This window comes from Hyaena hyaena, unplaced genomic scaffold (assembly GCF_003009895.1).
Source record: "Hyaena hyaena isolate Hyena2069 unplaced genomic scaffold, ASM300989v1 scaffold_341, whole genome shotgun sequence".
Taxonomy (NCBI): Eukaryota; Metazoa; Chordata; class Mammalia; order Carnivora; family Hyaenidae; genus Hyaena; species Hyaena hyaena.
The window spans coordinates 933,002-953,094 of NW_024080973.1; the positions used below are offsets into that span (position 1 = coordinate 933,002).

A 20,093-nucleotide genomic window follows, 5' to 3' on the forward strand; every position below is an offset into this window, starting at 1 on the left:
GTTCGTGGGTTCGAGCCCCGCGTCGGGCTCTGTGCTGACTGCCAGCTCAGAGCCTGGAGCCTGTTTCAGTCTGTGACTCCCTCTCTCTCTGACCCTCCCCTGCTCATGCTGTCTCTCTCTCTCTCTCGTAGAAATAAATAAAACATTAAAAAAAAAAAGAGTTTGTTCATTCATTCTGATTCTCTAGATTCTACATATAAGTGAAACTATGTGGCATTTATCTTTGTATTATTTTACTTAGCATAATACCTTCTAGGTCCATCCGTGTTTTCAAATGGCAAGATCTCATTTCCATGGCTAAATAATATTCCACTGTGTGTAAATGTGTGTGTGTATGTGTGTCTATCTACCTACCTCACATCTTCTTTATACATTCATCTATAGATATATACTTGGTTACTTCTATATCTTGGCTATTATAAATAATGCTGTTGTAAACATAGGGGTGCATATATCTGTCTGAAAGAGTGTTTTCATTTTCTATGGGTAAACACCCAGTAGTGGAATTAATGGATCATACGATATTTCTATTTTCAATTTTTTGAGGAAACTTCTTACTGTTTTCCACAGTGGCTGTACCAATTTACATTCTCACCAACTGTGCATGAAGGCTCCCTTTTCTCCACACGCTCACCAAAACTTGTTATTTCTTGTCTTTTTATATTAGTCATTCTGACTGGGGATACCTCATTGCAGCTTGATTTGCATTTCTCTGAAGATTAGTGATGCTGAGCATTTTTTCACATGTCTGTTGGCCATTTGTAGATTTTCTTTGGAAAAATGTCTATTCAGGTCCTCTGACCAGTTTTTAATCAGATATTTTTTGTGGTGTTGAGTTGTGTAAGTTCTTTATGTATTTTGGATATTAACCCCTTATTAGATATATCATTTGCAAGTATCTTCTTCCATTTAGTAGGTTTCCTTTGCTGTGCAAAATCTTTTTATTTTGGTATAGTCCCAAGAGTTTATTTTTGCTTTTGTTTTCTTTGCCTCAGGAGAAACATCCATAAATATTTTTCTTAGGATGATATCCAAGATATTACTGCACATGTTTTCTTCTAGAAATTTTATGGTCTCAGGTCTCACATTTAAGTTTTTAATCCGTTTTGAGTTTATTTTTCTGTATGGTATAAGAAAATGATCTAGTTTCATTCTTTTTCATGCAGCTGTCCAGTTTTCCCAGCACCATTTTTTGAAGAGACTGAATTTTCCCCATTGCATATTTTTGCCTTCTTTGTCATATATTAACTGACAATTCAGGCATGGATTTACTTCAGGTCTCTATCCTGTTCTGCTGATCTCTGGATCTATTTTTGTGCCAGTACTATCCTGTTTTGATTACTGCAGCTTTGTAGTATATCTTGAAATCTGGGGTTGTAATACCTCCAGCTTTGTTCTTCGTTTTCAAGAATGCTTTGGCTATTTGGGGTCTTTTGTGGTTCCATACAAATTTTAGGATTATCTGTTCTAGTTCCATGAAAAATGTTGTTGGTATTTCGATAAAGATTGCATTAAATCTGCAGATTGCATTTTTAAAAAAGAAGTTTATTTATTTTTGAGAGAGATAAGAAAGAGAAAGAGTGGGGGAGGGGCTGAGAGAGCGAGAGAGAATCTTGAGGAGTCTCCACAGTGCCAGCACTTGGGCCTGACGTGGGGCTCTAACTCATAACCGTGAGATCATGACTTGAGCTGAAATTGAGTCGGACACTTAACTGACTGAGCCACCCAAGCACCCCTAAATTGGTAGATTGCTTTAAGTCGTATGGACATTTTAATAATATTTTCCCTTCTAACCCACGAGCATAGAATATCTGACCCTTTGTTTATGTCATCTTCAATTTCCTTCACCAATAATTTTATAGTTTTCAGAGTACAGATATTTCACCTCATTGGTTAAGTTTATGCCTAGGTATTTTATTATAATTGGTGTGACTGTAAATGGGAATGTTTTCTTAATTTCTCTCTGCTATTTCATTATTACTGTATAGAAATACAATGGATTTCTGTATTAATTTTGTATCCTTGACTTTATGGAATTCATCAATCAGTTATAATAGTTTTTTGGTGGAGTATTTGGGGTTTTCTATATAGAGGATCACGTCATCTGCAAATAGTCAAAGTTTTACTTCTTCCTTACCAATTTGGATGCCTTTTATTTCTTTTTCTTGCCTGACTGTTGTGGCTAGGACTTCTGGTACTACAATGAATAAAAGTGGTCAAAGTCGACATACCTGTCTTGCTGCTGATCTTAGAGGAAAAGCTCTCGGGTTTTCACCATGGTGTATGATGTTAGCTGTGGGTTTTTCATATATGACCTTTATTATGTTGAGGTATGTTCTCTCTAAACCTACTCTGTGGAAAGTTTTTTCATGAGTGAATATTGTACTTTGTCTAGTGTGTTTTCTGCATCTGTTGAGATGATCATTTGGTTTTTATCCTTTTTCTTGTTAATGTATCTGGTTTTTATATATTCCATTAGAATTTGTTGTGAATTTACATATGCAAACCAATGAACTATATATATGTGTGTGTGTCTGTGTGTGTGACTAAATCTATGCCTATAAGGACTAAATGTACCTTTAGTATATGATTTTTATTGTACATATTATTCCATTAGATTGTACCATAATATATTAAATAATATATAATCTGTATAATCTGTGTAATACAGGATTAGATATTTAGGCCATTTATAATTTTTTTCCACCAGGTTAAGACTCTAATGATAATGGAATCAGTAAATTATTGGTAATTATATAATTATTAAGTCATCACAGCTTTTGGGAGATAAATTAGTCCAAAGCCTTCCAATTAAAATTCGCAAAGATACACACCAGAAAGCCTGCAAGTAAGTGCTCAAAGTAAAAAAAAAAAAAAAAAAAAAAGAATTCTGAGAATCTTACCTTGAATTTTCTTGAAAACTCTGGAATTCATAAACTTTAGGAATCTGTCAGCATAAAAGCTTGGTCGATGAACTGAAACAGTATCCTGAAAATACAAAGCAGTTACCACAGGTTTATCTTGCAGTTCACTTTAAGCTAGAAGACCGAACAATGCAATTGGTTCTCTGTTAAGCCAACGTCCTCAACCAGAAGGTATGGATGTTGGGAGACAGAGAAGAGGAATGCCTTGTGACCTGGGGTGCCCAGGAGTCAGGCTGCAGAAGGCGGCAAAGAGAATCTGAGCAAAGACGGTAGATATTCATGATGAAACAGAGTGTGAAGAGGGGCTGGGGAGAGCTAGCAAAAAGATGCTGCTTTATGAAGCATCCAGTGTCATATCCGTTGTGTGCCACGTGGGTTTTTGGATTCTTTTTTTTTTTCCAAACATGGGCAACCAGTGCCTCAAGTGTCATCTGAAATGAAGGAAAACGTTTTCAGTTGGGGACAAAACTTGGGGACATAAATAAGCAAAACAACCCTAGTGGAAAAACGACACCTAGATTAAAAAAAAACGAGCACTGGTTTTGTCTCCTAGTAATAAGGTGGAAAACACGGGAAGATTCCTAGGGCACAAGGCTGACTGATGACCTCCGTTGTGCTGAATTATCTGCTAATTAGATAGAATTGAATTGAATTAAACTGTTAACTCAATTTTCTCATGCCCAGCAGGAGTCTTCAGGACTGAAGGGACATTTTTTTTTTTTTTTTTTTTTTACAAATCCAGGAAAGGAGATGGATGAAGAAGCTAATTCTGTATGTTTACTCAGTGATCATTTATTTCCTATCCAAGATATACATTTCCAGAAATAAATTAATGTTCCATTTTGATTCTAAGTTTGTGGATTCTAATTTAAAAAAGTTCTAAAAGTTTAAGTTTAGATGCTGTAACGTGTCCGGTCTAGGTTTGGAAGAAAAACCCCACACTAGACCAGGGGTCTGGAGACCTGGTTCTCGTGTTGGCTCTCACTTTAAGAAGCTGTGTGATCTGGGATAAAGGCAGTGTCTTGGTGCCGCCATTTTTTTTTTCATCTGTGAAATGGGGGATCACAGGAGGCATAAGGTAGTTCTGTAATTAGCATGTTATGAAGGACACAGCACAGAAGAACTCTCTTTGGTCAAAGACCTTTAGACTATTCGTGGTGGGACTTTCCTATTGGTTTGACATGCACCCCCCCCCCCCCCCAGCTTTCTGGCAGCTTCTGTCTGAAGCAGACACATATTCACAACAAGCACATAAGATACTGAGAAATATCTTACGGTGCAAGATGAGTAAGACTCAGACCTTGCTTTCCAAGAGAAGCTGGGCTGTGGTTCTCTTTGGTATGAAGAAACATTGTTTAAAAGGCACATTGCAAACAAACAAAAACGAGTCTTATTTACTGCATACAATTCCACAAATATATAATCAACACAGAGATTCTCTTAAAAAAAGGAAACAGAACACTGGGGTGCCTGGGTGGCTCAGTCGGTTAAGCATCTGACTTCGGCACAAGTTATGATCTCACAGTTCCTGGGTTCAAGTCCTGCGCTGGGCTCTGTGCTGACAGCTCAGAGCCTGGAACCTGTTTCAGATTCTGTGTCTCCCTCTCTCTCCGACCCTCCCCTGCTCATGCTGTCTCTCTCTCTCTCAGAAATAAATAAAAAACATTAAAAAATTAAAATAAAAAAAAAACATTGAAAAATGGAAGATGTATTTTAACTAGACAGAGTAGGGGTCTCTTAGAAGCATCTGACCTGTTGGGAACTAGAACATTCAGATCAGAAATCTTAGTCTGGTAACAAGGAATTACAGTTGTCTTAGAAAACAGAAAGGGTAGGTGTTTACTGTTTTCCTCTCCATGTTGAAGGCATTATGCAGTCTTGGGGCACCTGGTGGCTCGGCTGAACATCTGACTTTGGCCCAGGTCATGATCTCGCAGTTCATGAGCTTGAGCCCCACATCTGGTGGGCTCACCACTGTCAGCCCGGAGCCCACTTAGAATCCTCTGTCCCGTTCTCAGTGCCCCTCCCACACTGTGCTCTCCCCAAAATAAAAAAATATTTTTTTTTTTAATTTTAATTTTAATTTATTTATTTTTAGATTTTTTAATGTTTTATTTATTTCTAGGCGCGAGAGAGAGACAGCGTGAGCAGGGGAGGGTCAGAGAGAGAGGGAGTCACAGACTGAAACAGGCTCCAGGCTCTGAGCTGGCAGTCAGCACAGAGCCCGACGCGGGGCTCAAACCCACGAACAGCGAGATCATGACCTAAGCGAAAGTCGGACGCTTAACCGACTAAGCCACTCAGGCGCCCCTATTTTTTGTTTTTTTAAAATAGTTTATTGTCAGGTTGGTTTCCATATAACACCCAGTGCTCATTCCCACAAGTAAAAGGCATTATACGGTCTCTATTTTTGTCAGCTGGAAGGGAAAAAAAAGTCCACCATCTTGGCCTTTAAACAGAAGGAATCTGTGATTTGAGTAATAAGCCTACATTTACTTCTTAGAAGCCAACTTGTGAACCTGTTGTTTCCAAGTGCATTCTGACAAAGCCCATTCCTCAGCCTGAGGACAAAATGCAGATCTTTCATGCTGAGAGGTTATTACCAGTCTTCCACAGAACTGAGGAAGTCAGTGTTCTTCTCCAATAAAGGAAAAGAATAATATCCCTAATTTATCTTCTTTCAAAGGAAACCATCTGGGAACATCTTCAAAAAAAAGCGTGAGCAAACTTTTGGCCAGTATATTCTTTGGTCAGGTTATTAAGTGAGGGAGGCTGAGGCCAGTAAATGTTTTGTCAGAAGCAAAGACTTGGAATGTAACATCTAGATAAGAATGTGTATGTGTATGAGTGAGGGGGGTGAAGGGGGAGGGAGACCATCTCTTGATAACTGATTGTTTTCTTTTTTTTTTTTTTTTTTATAGTTACGTAATTCTGGGTCTTACAGATCTTCACACCGTTCGGTCTTAGTCATGCATACATCAAAACAACGTGCATATAAGTTTTCACTTCTTACGTCTCTGCTGTGTTAGGCACTGTGCTGAACGTTAGAGTGTATTATTTTATTTAATCCTTCTATCAGGCCTGGGAGGCAGGTGCTGGGGCTATTACTAGGTCTCTGGTACAGATGGGAAACCAGGCCAAGGGAAGCCAAGGAATAAGCAATGCGCCTGGATCACATGGTTAGGAAAGTGGTGAATGTAGGGTTCACACCTGGGGCTGTGTCCCACCACAGTCAGGCTCAGACCACTCCACTGCTCACTCTGGTCAGAACCCAGACTCTCATTTCAATCGTTCTCTCTTCCCAGGGCCTCTCCAAACAGTCTCCCTCCCCCTTTTCCCAGCATCCTCTCATAAGACGGTCCTTGAGATGTCATGTAGAAATAAGACATCATTTTGGGTCACGTGGGTGGCTCAGTCGGTTAAGCAACTGACTGTGGCTCAGGTCACGATCTCATGGCTCGTGGGTTTAAGCCCCGCATCGGGCTCTGTGCTGACAGCTCAGAGCCTGGAGCTGCTTCAGGTTCCATGTCTCCCTCCCTCTCTGCCCCTCCCTTGCTTGTGCTCTGTCTCTCTCTGTCTTTCAGAAGTAAATGTCAAAAAAAAAAAAAAAAAAGAAATGACATCCCTTGGTCTGCTGACGTGACTTCCAACACACACCTTGAAGTCTGAGAAATCAGAAAAATATACAGTTTAAGAAGGAACATGCTAAGTCACTTACCCCATCATAAACAAGAGCTTTCCAGGAATGTTCTAACTTCTTCATTAACCTAAATGTAAACAGACAGACATATAAAAATGAGAATATAAAATCACTCCCATTTGGTGGCTTTTCAGAGCTTTCTGTTGATTTATTTTGAAATACATAAAGGCTTTACCCCCAAATTACTTACCTATATGATTGCAGAATGTCAATAATGCCCATAAATAAAAGTAGTTTTTCTCCCTTATGGCTTTTCGCTGGAATGCCTCCCATTCTGTTCAAAGAGCAAAAGAGAGAATATTTTATGATATATCAGAAAGTGAAAATAGTTTCTAATAAATAGACTGTAAATAAAAATGGACAACTTTCAGAATGCTGGACGTGCTCTCCTTTTATCTTTTTTTGTTTGTTTTTTTGCCCCGGGGTAAAGTCTTCCTGGGAATCCAGAATGACGTACTTCCCACACAGGAGACTGAGACCATAGCTGTCAAGTCTGGGCAGCTGGATGGGAAGACTCCAAACAAAAAATTCTTCCTATTTTAAAACCGCAAGCAAGGATTCTCGAAGTATTCTGAAATACTGCTTTTAATTTTATTTTTTAAAATGCTTATTTATTTTTGAGAGGGAGAGAGAGACAGAGCACGAGCTGGAGAGGGACAGAGAGAGAGGGAGACACAGAACCCAAAGCAGGTTCCAGGCTCTGAGCTGTCAGCACAGAGCCTCGCACGGGGCTCGCACTCATGGACCAGGAGATCATGAGCTGAGCTGAAGTCAGATGCTTAACTGACTGAGCCACCCAGGAGCCCCGAAATACGACTTCTTAAAAATGCAACACTTTTATATATTTACTCTGAAATTTTAAATATTTAAAAGAACCCATTCCAAGGATGCCAAAGAGCTCTATCAGCATTTGGTACACCTTTCCAGTGTAAATGTGTGCATACATATATGCATTTGTTTGCCTACAAAAGCATTTTACTTAGCATCCTTTACAACTTGCATTTTTCATGTGCTAAATGATGTGAATTTCCTCATATTCAATGCTCATGTGTTTTTTAATAGCTATGTAGTAGTTCATGATACGGATATAGAATAGTTTGTTTAATGTATTATTGGACATCTAGATGGATTCATAAGAAAGGATTTTTTAAAGGTTTAGTATGTATGGAGTTCCTTTACAAAAGTGAAACCTGGCTGTGATTTAGTCACTGTTGGAGGCTCCCAGAAGGCAGTCCCTTATGGCCGATGAAAACGACGTCCCTCATTGAGTCTCCTGCACAGCTGGTAAACATGCATGACACAGTCAACCATTTCAGTCATTTTCTTTGGCTGCAACTGTTTCTGTTAGTCAATATGCACTTTCTATATGCAAACGAATCCTGCAGTGACAGTCCTATCTGGCTGAGGCAAGGGACCGCATCTGCCAGGGTCCAGGACCTCAAATAACAGAATCTTTTTACGTGGATTAGAAGCTCTGAATTGTGAGCGTAACTCCTGTCACGTGTTTGCCTCAATACATGTTTATTCAAATTCAAAGTATATCCTCCCGTTGTGGTGCAGGTTTTGAATATGCAGTAAGTGGGGTAAGAAATATTTTCAGCCATTGTTCAAAGATGAAGCCGTCTGAAAAATGAAATCATGTGGGTCAAAGAATGATAATAACGCCAAGAATTGCCACCCCTCTACTTATCCAAAGAGGAATGGAAATAAAGGCCGCTTAATGCATTTTAGCACAGATAGGAATCCGTTCTCAAAGAGCCAACATGAAAGGAAGATGATTGCGTTTAATTGCCCACGGAGGTGGGCTGCCCCAACCAGAAAGGTGGGCAGGAAGGTGGCCACACTTACGTGTCCGGGTTCTCTGTGATGGTCCCATCCCCAGATTTCCCTGGACCCTGGATGGATTCCATCGCTGTCGAATAGAGAACCTTCTGCATCCCAGACCGCTTAGCATCAGGCACATTTTGTGAGTTCTCCTCTTCTTTCTCTTTGAGGGAATGGTCCAAGATGTGGATTCCCAGCAAAAGGCTATAGTCCATGATCTTGAAGCTTTCCAGTACCTGAGTGAGAGAAAGAATCCGGAGGCCGGTCAACTGAAATGGCTTGTAAGTCTCATCTGCAGAGAATCAGAGAGCTCCAGACATGCAGACACACACATGCACACACACACACATTCCCACGTCCTTCCCTGGGGACGGCTGAGAGAGGAAAAATCAAAATAAAAACATGTGAGGGTGTTATTAGGTCTTGTTTAGCAAGGGTTATCACAGTGGCTCCAAGATGATATTTTTAATGCCAATTTAAAGGAAGCCTATCTTTTCCAAACTCTCCATGAATCTTTCACTCATAGCATTTATTGAAAATGTCCCACGTGCCAGGTACGATGTAGGTCACCGCGGATTTAACTGTCACAACTCTGTGAGCTAGGTGCTATTGTCTCTATCTTACAGATGAACAAACTGAGAGAGAGAGAGAGAGAGAGAGAGAAGGAGAGGAGGGGAGGGAGACACAGAATCTGAAGCAGGCTCTAGGCTCTGAGCTGTCAGCACAGAGCCCGATGTCATGACCCAAGCTGAAGTCAGACACTGAACTGACTGAGCCATCCAGGCTCCCCTCCCCGTACAAGAGTTTTTAAAAATTATGATCTCAAATGCACCTGGGTGGCTCAGTTGGGCATCAGACTCTTGATCTCAGCTCTGGTCATGACCTCATGGTTTGCAGGATTGAGCCTTGCATCAGACTCTGTGCTGACAGCACAGAGCCTGCTTGGGATGCTCCCTCTCCCTCAAAATGAATACATAAACACTAAAAAAGAAATAAAAAATTAATAAAAAATAAAGGTATAGGGTGCCGCCAAAGGACGCAGAGATGCTCTGACAGGAAAATGGTGGGAGGTAAGGTCAAGGGAAGAATCAGCCAACATGGCTTCCCAGTGACACTCAGGATGCTTCCACAGCGGGGGGAAAGTTTCAGGAGTGCATGAACAGGGGGCATTTTCCTCTACGATAAAGTTCTTCTCCTCATGGTTTGTACATGATTCTCCTTGACAACAGAGTTTTAAATGCCTGTCATTTCTTGCACAAAGCTGCTCGGGAAATCACAAAAGCCCAGAAATCATGACAAGCCTGAATGGTAGAGCAGGTGTCTCAGAAGCAACATGGTAATGTGTCACTGTCCCCTAGTTAGGAAGTGCCTCTGACGATCAGTCTACAGTACGTGTTTCACCAGAGACTGAACATGCAGCATTTCTTAGGATTCTCATTCCCCCTGAGCCCAGTTGCTTTTTGAGCAGACATTTATGATACAGGAAACAGGGGTCAGGCCAGAGGATTCAAATACCTGTGGCTGCCACTTCATGGGTACCAGGTGACATGGGATTTGTGAACCATGACACAGGCGGCCTTCCAGAAACATGGCCATCCTTGGGTCTCGTACATCTTTGCCATCAACGAGGAAGAATGGAAGGAGGCTGCCATGAGCATCACTTATTCAGAGTATCACTTATTCACCTTTTAGTTGATCAAATCAAGTATTTCAAGAAAGGAGGCAGGAAGAGCTAAGAGGAGAATCTTATTATTTAAGAGGTTCAGGCCATGGAACTTTCTAACCCAAGGGATCAGAGAGTGGCCTGATGGCAATGTGGACCGAGCTTCCCTAACCTGAAGCCAAGACTGGAGGAGGAAGGATGGGTGGGCAGGAAAAGGTCCTCACCACTGACCCAGCATTTGAGCATCAGACCCCTTGGTCGGTTCTCCACGGAGGCTTCTCAGTGCCTTACGCCTCCAATCAGCGGCAAGAAGCCATGTACGAAAACGAGACAGTTTTGCACCTCGGCTGCCAAGGACCAGGCTTCTTAAAGAGAAACACTAACAGATACTGGTTGCTTTCTTCTGATGGAAGCCAGTGTAGAAGGTCCTTGGCCTTTGTACTTCTCACCCACACTGCAAGGGCGGCCTTCAGTGCTCACTGGCTCGGTATCACAGACCCAGCACAGGGACCACACCTGCAAATACCAGTCTTTCCCCTCACAGTGATCAGAGCTCCTGAGTCCTGAGGTAAGGACATAAAACATGAAGAGCACAGACTCTGTGACCCAGGCAGCTTCCGTCACCTCCCTGTGCCCGTTTCCTCCTCTATAAAATGGTGACAATAATATTATACACTGGATGGGGTGCTTTGTACAAATTCAACGTGGAAACGCAGATGAAGTGCCGAGAAAAATTCCGGGGACCAAGAAAATGCCAAATTAATTGCTGGCGATCATCATCCCGATTATAAGGCACAGTGACACACTGCTCACACTAGTGTGAGAGCCTAGAGATGCCATCCTGAAGTAAACATCCTTAACCTCACACTTCTGAAAATAAAACTGCACAGAAAGCCAGCAGAAATACAACTGTGTTTTTTGCCTGCTTCCCAGGGCCCTTCTGGGCCCCCATTAAAAGTTTGGGGCTGAATGTTCAAGAAGAAAAGGGCAGCGGAGAGAACAGCAATTCTGGTCGACGGGCTACAAAGCGATGGCCTCACGGTCCATCTGGGGGAACTGCCCTGTTTTCGGTGGGCAAAACTCACAGCCTCATGCTCACACAGCCCGAACCACCCACTGCTAAGTGTCCCCTCAGAGCGGTCAACTGGCTTCAAAAGCAAACCCTAATTGGACCGTGTGATAACGGTGTGGACGCCCCCACCAGGCACCCGGAGAGGTAAACCGAGAGGCAGGAAAATGCAAAGGTTTTCATGATCCCATCCCGTCTCTTGCCTTTTCCCATCTGCAAGTTAGCTCTGCCTGTTCAAAAGCTTCCTTTAGGAAATATTTTTTCTTGTATCTTCAGAGCAAGATTCAACCTGAGTGGGTTGGTTTGTACTTCTAGTCACTTCTCTTGCCTCAGGACAGGCCAGAGGGAACAGGTACATGTTCTAAGTGATACAAAGTCACGCTGGGGTCCAATCTGGACTCCTGATATGTTAAATTGCCAAATGTCTGTCCTGATTTAAAAAAAAAAAAAAAAGCGTCGAGAGAGAATTAACTAAGAAAAAGCTACATGTAAAATTTTTAAAGTGAATCATTTTTCTTTTTGAACCATTTTCAACAGTCTAAACTGGATTACTGGAATCTCTGAGGGACACTGAATTGTGCTGAGGCGGCCAGGCTCCCACTTTCACAATGAAAGGCTTAAAAAAGATAAATTTTATTCCCCTTGTGTGCAAAGTTGGACATGATTGTTAGATAATGGGTTAAAGCCACCATTTATAAAAAAAAAAAAAAATGTTAAGGAAGGAAAAGATAAATATGTAGGCATGTATTTTAAGTCAAATTCGAAAGCTTCCAGGACGCCTGGGTGGCTTAGTCGGTTAAGCGTCCGACTTTCGCTCAGGTCGTGATCTCGCGGTTCTTGGGTTCGGGCCCCACGTCGGGCTCTGTGCTGACTGCCAGCTCAGAGCCTGAAGCCTGTTTCAGTCTGTGACTCCCTCTCTGACCCTCCCCTGCTCGCGCGCGCTCTCTCTCTCTCTCCTAGAAATAAATAAAACATTAAAAAATAAAAAAAAATTCGAAAGCTTCTGTACTGAAAAATTCTAGGCACAGATTTTAGTCACGTGCACTGCAGATCTGAATCAATTAGAACAAAGTCATTCTTATGTATCCACTCCCGGTTCCTTTAACTAAAGGAATCTAATACATCTGCCAAAATCTTGGCACATGTGGGCTTTGAGAACGCGGAACCTTCTGCAGCAGGACAGACACACATCTGCGTCAGGTCTGTCACTCAGGCACACGTTTTTTTTTTTTTCTTCCCAGAATGTCTGCCTGACCTGGCTGTTGCTAGGGGACCCCATCCCCACGCGGTGCCCACGCAAAACTCAAGGTGCAATGCAAACACAGGTGCTTTTTGATCTAGCTGTGGCAAGTCTTTAATGCCCCGCCGGAAGAGAAGAGGAAAGCAGGACTGATTCACAGACACATGTGCAACCGGAATCAAGATGGAAGACCGTTAACCCCTTTATTGCCAGAGTCAGATTTGCTTCCCGCCTCTCTCTCTAGGACTGTCTGAAGACAATAAAAATACCGGAAGACAGTAACCAAGTCAATGTCGAGGCAGTGTCCTGAGGACGTGAGCAAAACTCTCTATTCAAGAAAAAAGCACCTTCTCCAGGTTCTCACAGCCGGTGACAGGTGGGGACTGCTCTTAGTTCACAGATGGTTTCTGGAGCCCTGGTGACACAGGGTGGGAAGTGTCCTAACGCAGAATGACAGGCACTGCTGTCCTCCCTTCATGGCCAAAGGTCATACAGGGTGACTGTCCAATTCCTCCTATTCCACCTGCTGCGCCACACTCCTCAGCCCCCAGCGCCCTGTTTTCTGTCCCCGTCCTGTAAGGAGCCAGAGCAGCTGCACGGTGGTCAAGACTCTGTGCTCTGGGGCCAGGCGGGCTGGTTGACCCATGGCTTCTCCACCTGTTTGTCCCTGGGCAAAGTACAGAACTGTTCTGGGCCTTGTTTCCTCATCTGTAAGAGAGAGATCATGGGAACTCCAATCTTACAGAGTTACTGTGAAGCCTGAGTTAATCCACATCGAGTCTTAGGACAGTAACTGGCCTAACAGAGCCCCCAGTGAACATTAGCCAGTGCTGTCGCTGTCAATCCTCCACCTGTAGAATCATCCCTGCTGGCCACACCCCCAGAAGCTCCACGTGCCTTTAGCTCTTGCTCTCTCCCTTCCTAGCTGCCTTTCCCTGCGATCATCATCGTGTTCCCAAGTCACGATTTCCTTCGTGTCATCCAAAGACGTTCACTGAAATGCTCTCAACATTCTTCTCTTCTTCTTCTCAGCAGTGACATTCATTGACTCCAGACCAGACTAGAGTGTTCACTTTGGTCCCAGGCACCATGAAGTTGCTAGCACTTCAGGGGGATGTAAAATGGACAATAGTATCATCCTCAACATTTGACAAACCCTAATTACAGGGTGGAGTAAGGCCTAGAAGAAAAAAGTCAGGGAGCTGTAGAGAGACACCACACAAAGGGTACCTAATTTTGACTAAAGGGTATTTCGGTAGCTTGGATAGGAGGTGATACTTAGGCTACATAGCAATTTATTGTTATTTGTCCTAGCCTGTGATCTAAATAGCCGAAGCAGTCTTGAAAAAGAAGAACAAAGCTGGAAGTATCACACTTCTGGATTTTAAGATATACTACAAAGGCATAGTAATCAAAGCAGAATGGTACTGGCACAAAAAAAGACAGATCAATAGAACAAAATAGAGAGCCCAGAAGTAAACCCACACTTGGGTGGTCAATGAATTGATAATAAAGGAAGAAAGAATTTACACTGGGGGGAAAGACAGTCTCTTCAATAAATGGTGCCGGGAAAACTGGACAGCTATATGCAAGAGGAGGAGACTGCGTTCTCATACCATATGCAAAAATAAACTCAAAATGGATTAAAGACCTAAGCATGAGACTGGAAACCATAAAAATCCTAAAGGCAACACAGGTAGTAATTTCTCTGACATCAGCCAGAGCAGTATTTTTTCACACATGGCTCCTAAGGCAAGGAAACAAAAGCAAGATTCAAATAGTGGAACTATATAAAAATAAAAAGCTTTTGCAATGCAAAGGAAATCATCAACAAAACGGCAACCTCCCGAATGAGAGAAGGCATCTGCAAATGACACATCTCATGAGGAGTTAATATTCAAAACGTTATAAACTTACACATTTCAAGATGAAAAAACAAAACTCCAACTAAAAAATGGCCAGGGGACCTGAGTAGACCATGTTTCCAAAGAAGTCACAAAGATCCCCAATAGACACATTAAAAGATGTTCAACATCACTAATCATCAGAGAAATGCAAATCAAAACCATAATGACGTACTGCCTCAAACCTATCAGAATGGCTACAATATAAAAGACAAGAACGGTGCCTGGGTGGCTCCGTAGGTTAAGCGTCTTGACTCCTGGGTTTGACTTGGGCCATGATCTCTTGGTTCGTGGGTTTGAGCCCCATGTCTGGCTCTGTGTGATGGTGCTGAGATTGCCTGGGATTCTTTCTCTCACCCTCTCTCTCTGCACCTTCCCTGCTCTCTCTCACTAAATAAATAAATAAATAAAAACAGACAGACAGACAGACAGACAGACAAGAAATAACATGTATTGGTGAAGATGTGTAGAAAAGGGAACCGGTGCACACTGTTGATGGAAATGTAAATTGGTGTAGTCACAGTGGAAAAAAGTATGAAAGTTCCTCAAAAAATTAAAAACAGAGGGGCACCTGGGTGGCTCAGTCAGGTAAATGTCTGACTTTGGCGTAGGTCATGATCTCATAGGTCATGAGTTTGAGCCCCACATGGGGCTCTCTGCTCTCAGCACAGAGCCCACTTCAGATCCTCTGTCTCCCTCTCTCTCTGCCCCTCCCCTGCTCACTCTCTCTCTCGCTCTCAAAAATAAATAAAAATATTTTTAAAAATTAAAAATAGAAATACCATGATTCAGTATTTCCACTACTGGGTATTCACCAAAAGAAAATGAAAACAAGGGCACCTGGGTGGCTCAGTCAGTTAAGCGTCCGACTTTGGCTCAGGTCATGATCTCATGGTTTGTGGGTTTGAGCCCTGTGTCAGGATCTGTGCTGACAGCTAGCTCAGAGCCTAGAGCCTGTCTTCGGATTCTGTATCTCCTTCTCTCTCTGACCCTCCCCTGCTCATGCTGTCTCTCTCTCCCTCTCAAAAAAGAATTAAAAAAAAAAAAAAAAGGAAAATGACAACACTAATTCAAAAAGATATCTGCACCCCCGTTTATTTAGTGCAGCATTATTTAAAATAGTCAAGGTATGAAAGCAATCTAAGTGTTCACTGAAAGATGAACGGATAAGATGCATGGATGTACATACATGATGAAATACTGTGCAGCCATAGAAAGGAAGAGATAATGCCATTTGTGACAACACAGATGGACCTAATGGGAATTACACAAAGTGAAATAAGTCACAGAAAGACAGATACCATATGATTTCTTTCATATGTGAAATTAAAAGAACAAGAATAAAAAGAGAACTCATGATTGCCAGAGAGAAGGGGTAGGGGGATGAGCAAAATGGGGGTAGGGGCAGGGCAGACCTAGGCTTCCAGCTGTAGAATAAACTAGTCACGAGAACATAAGGCACAGCATAGGGAACAGAGCTGACGGTACTGTGAGAGCACTGGATGGGGACAGATAGCAGCTACACTTGTGAGTGCCACATAATGTTTAAACTTGTCTAATCACGATGCGGTACACCTGAAATGAATGTAACATCATGTGTCAGCTACAATCAAATAAAAAAAAAATTTAAAGAGATGATATTTGAACGTGGATGGCAGAAGGGAAGTTCAAGGGTGAGGTGGAAAAAATCTGGTGGGTGGTAGAGTCGAGCTATCCCCTCTATAGACAATTCCTAAAATCTTTTCTTTAGGCCGAACTCACTCCTAGGCTCCAGCCCTGTGTATCTGCAATGGGGTTCTTCCTTTTTTTTTTTTTTTTAAACATTTATTTATTGTTAAGAGACAGAGCACAAGCAGAGGAGGGGCAGAGAGAGAGGGAGACACAGAATCTGAAGCAGGCTCCAGGCTCTGAGCTGTCAGCACAGAACCCGATGTGGGGCTTGATCCCACGAACTGTGACATCATGACCTGAGCCAAAGTCAGAAGCTTAAGCGACTAAACCACCCAGGTGAATGAGCTTCTGGACATTCTGAAACCTCTATGCAACTGCCCTTCTGTAACCGTAAATGCTTATTTTTCCTCCAAAGCAGCTCTTTCCCCTACTCCTCTCTTCTGTTCAAAATCATTCTGATGTGGGTTTCAGACCCCCCGACTTCTTCTCTTTTCATTAAGCTGCCCAGTCCGGCAGCCTATAATCAGAACATTCCATCGTGCTAATGCTTTGATTTCAACTTCTCTTCCTTCCACCTTCCTACCTATTCTTGACCCCTTCGCCTGACCAGGTCAGAAGCTTTCAGTCTCTCACCATTGCTCAGGTGACACTGAAGGTCCTTGTGACTATGGTCCCAGCCAACATCTGTCTTCTACTTAACATCTATATAGACATATCTTCTAGGCTGGTCAACCTGAAATCCCTTAGTTACCCATAAAAGTGCTCTAAAGATGTAATCCCTGATAGCGTTGCTCATGTTGTTTCTTCTGGAAGGTCCTTACTATCTTTTCAAATCTTCCTGACTCTTCAAAGCCTGTATCAAGTGTTTTCTTTCTGAAAATTATACTCATGATCTCCATAAACACTGAGAACACATCTCCCCTCTGAAAAATGAAGCACATTATCAGCGTCCCTTTATGGCATCACACTTGGTTGTGATTGTATTTTTCCTTTCAGATGTACCAGACTGTTCCACCCACCAAAGGCTTGTTTTGGTTTGTGCTCCCTGATGCACACCCCGATCAGAGCACAAATGTGTATTTTTTTTTTTTTATACTGCTATCCATGTGAGCAAACAAAAGAACACCAAAATATTCAGCAAGAATCTATAGTACTATAGTACATCTTGGATTTCAAATATAAGAAGTTGATATTGCATTTCAAGATTATAATGCTTGTGACAGATCTTCAGTACTGAAAGTATTTACTGTGATCATATGCTCCCTGTTGTCAGAAGAATAAAGATAACAGTGTTTTCCAATGTACTCGCACCAGAGGTATTTATACACACTGTGTCAAGGGCAGAAGCCAGGCTGTTATTTACAGAGACTTTTAACATACTGATTAGTAGGCACACAACTAAAGGGCAAGATACAAGGCAAGATTATTTTGCTATAAACCAGGAGGAGCTTAGAATCCAGCGGGAGCACCATTTTTGAGGACGTATTTTCAAAGAGAGGGTGTCACAGGCAGGGTCAACTTGAAGGAGTTAAACCATCCAAGCATGCTTGGTGTTGACTCTAAGATGGAGTTCTGTTCTAAAACACATCTCGGGGCCTGCTTAGCTTTTCTGTCCTCTGTTTCTCCACTTGTCTAATCTGTCTGTACAGACATGAAGGTAAGCTGGGAGAAGACTGAGAAAGGCCAACACTGGATAAGTCCAAAAGACCTTTTGAAAACAGCCACATTTAAAAATTGGCACCCAGCACCAAAAATACTAACAGTGACAGGGGCGTCTGGGTGGTTCAGTTGGTTAAGTGTCTGGCTCTTGATTTTGGCTCAGGTCATGATCTCATTATACATGAGATGGAGCCCTGCATTGGGCTCTGTGCTGAGAGCATAGAGCCTGCTTGGGATTCTCTCTTTCCCTCTCTCTCTCTCTGCCCTCCCTGGCTTGAGTGCACGCATGCCTGCCGGTGCTTTCTTTCTCAAAATAAACAAACATAAAAAAAAAAAAAAACAACTGTAGCAAAGACAATGCAACTCAAGTAGCGTGTAAGGGACACCTTATGGAAAATGGAGAAGTTCAGGATTCTAGGAGGAAAAGAAATGCATAATCAGATCTTAGGCAAGTAAGGTTTCTAATTACTTCCCATGTCACAGGGGTTCTGATGGAAATTAGTCTGTTCAACTAGTATTTTATCGAGTATCTACTATCCGGTAGACACTCTCTTGTTTGGAAATCCTTTGAGCATCCTGGCTACTGTACGAAAGAATGAGAACATCACCATGTCACTACCCCTAAGGAATGAAGGGGTCTAGTCAGTGGACATCAACAGCTGCTAACATCATGGAAAGAAAAGCATTATGACATTATGTGTCTCTGGATGGAAGGAAACAACTCCAACAATACAGCCCAACCTAAATTTGACCAAACCTGTAGATCCAACAACCAACCTACAGGAAAAACGGGACAGATACACATGTTGAAAGAAACTATGAGAATGTAATCAGCAAAATCTGGACAACAGGATAAACAAACCAAACCAATCTCTTCAACAAATATCTTCATGATGAATAAACAAGTGAGGGGGGTGTGGCAGGGGGGCTGGTACTTAACAAGTAGACCATATGTAAATCCTAATCCAAATGAACCAATCTGTTTCTGAAACAATTAGAGATTTCAGGCGTGTCTGGGTGGCTCAGTTGGTTAAGTGTCCAACTCTTGAGCTCAGCTCAGGTCTTGGTCTCAGGGCCATGAGTTTAAGTCCCATGTTGGGCTCTATGCTGGGCGTGGAGCTTACTTTAAAAAAAAATGAAATTTGAACATTGACAAGAATTTTGTAAAGGTATGATAATGGAATTATAGTTGTTTCTTTAAATGGGAGTCTTTAGATTTTAGGAATTCTTAATGTTTGAGTCAAATAATGGGATACCCAGAATGCACTTCAAATTCTATGGGGGCAGGAGGGCAGTGAGATGAAACAAGACTGGCCAGGAGTTGAAAATTCCTGAAGCTGGGTACAGGGCACAGATGGTTCTTCAGGCCGTTTTGTCTCCTTTTGTGTATATCTGAATTTTTCAAAAATAATGTTCAATTTACTGAGGTGCTTAGGTGAAATGCATTTTATCTTTTATTTATTTTTGAGAGAGAGAAAGAGAGAGCAGGCACAAGTGGGGGAGGAGCAGAGAAAGAGGGAGAGAGAGAATCCTGATGCAGGGCTCAAACCTACGAACTATGAGATCATGACCTGAGCCAAAGATGGATGCTTACCCAATGGAGCTACCCAGGCAGCCCCAGATGAAATGCATTTATATTACATTTGGACTTAGCTTACTACTATCTCTGCTGGTAGCAGTTGGAGAGGCTACAAAGATGAAAATTAATCATCTGGGATCTCAAGTGGTTAAAGCACGAAACTTGCTCTGTTCAATTCTCATCTCACCTGATCCCTCACTGACAGATAATCTAAGGAATAACCAAGAAAACAAAATGGGGAGCTGACAGGAAGATGTATCAAAGGCCCTGAGTAATTTTCCCACCTGGCCTACAGTCTAGTACTTGAATAAAGAATATATGATTGGCAAAAACGCTTGTGTGAATTTCAACAATATAAGACAATTCAAAATATTCTCCTGCGATTTTTACACAAGTAGATGTTCCTGGATGCACTGGTTTGGGCAGAAATGAACCCAATGGTCTGTCATTCCATGCCAGGTAAGTAAGGCTTACTGAATTACTTGTATGTGCAAGTCAGTTAAAGTGGAATACTGCCTTTTAAATTAAATTTAATTTCCTCAATAAGACTCGGAGTATGCTGTGCTAATATAATAAAAAGAAAAAAATAGGCTGTGACAAGCTATACAATTCTGGCTGGGATAGCAGACTGAAATAAATATTCAATCCTTAGCCTGCTTATGACAATAATGTGTTTTTCACTGTGTTGAATGCAGTGATTTAGACTTCAGGGCTGTGCTTGATTAACACGTACCACTGCTTTCTGTGCTCACTTGAAAAGCTTGCAATAATCAGAGTATATTTTATAGACACCAGAAATAGCCGTCTACCATTTTAAAAGATGATACGTGACCACATATACAGTCATATGCATACATCAA

At 42.0% G+C, this 20,093-nt stretch overlaps 1 protein-coding gene across 1 annotated transcript in view; it reads right to left on the reverse strand.

Annotated features, from left to right (window-relative positions):
* Positions 1-20,093, reverse strand: part of PIP5K1B (phosphatidylinositol-4-phosphate 5-kinase type 1 beta) — a 193,040-nt gene that overhangs the window by 87,753 nt on the left and 85,194 nt on the right. The window contains exons 7-10 of the mRNA XM_039249525.1: positions 8,473-8,684; positions 6,815-6,898; positions 6,643-6,691; positions 2,904-2,988 (exon numbers count right to left, since the gene is read on the reverse strand). Coding sequence (XP_039105456.1) covers positions 2,904-2,988; positions 6,643-6,691; positions 6,815-6,898; positions 8,473-8,684 — 430 coding nt within the window. The remainder of the gene's footprint in view (positions 1-2,903; positions 2,989-6,642; positions 6,692-6,814; positions 6,899-8,472; positions 8,685-20,093) is intronic.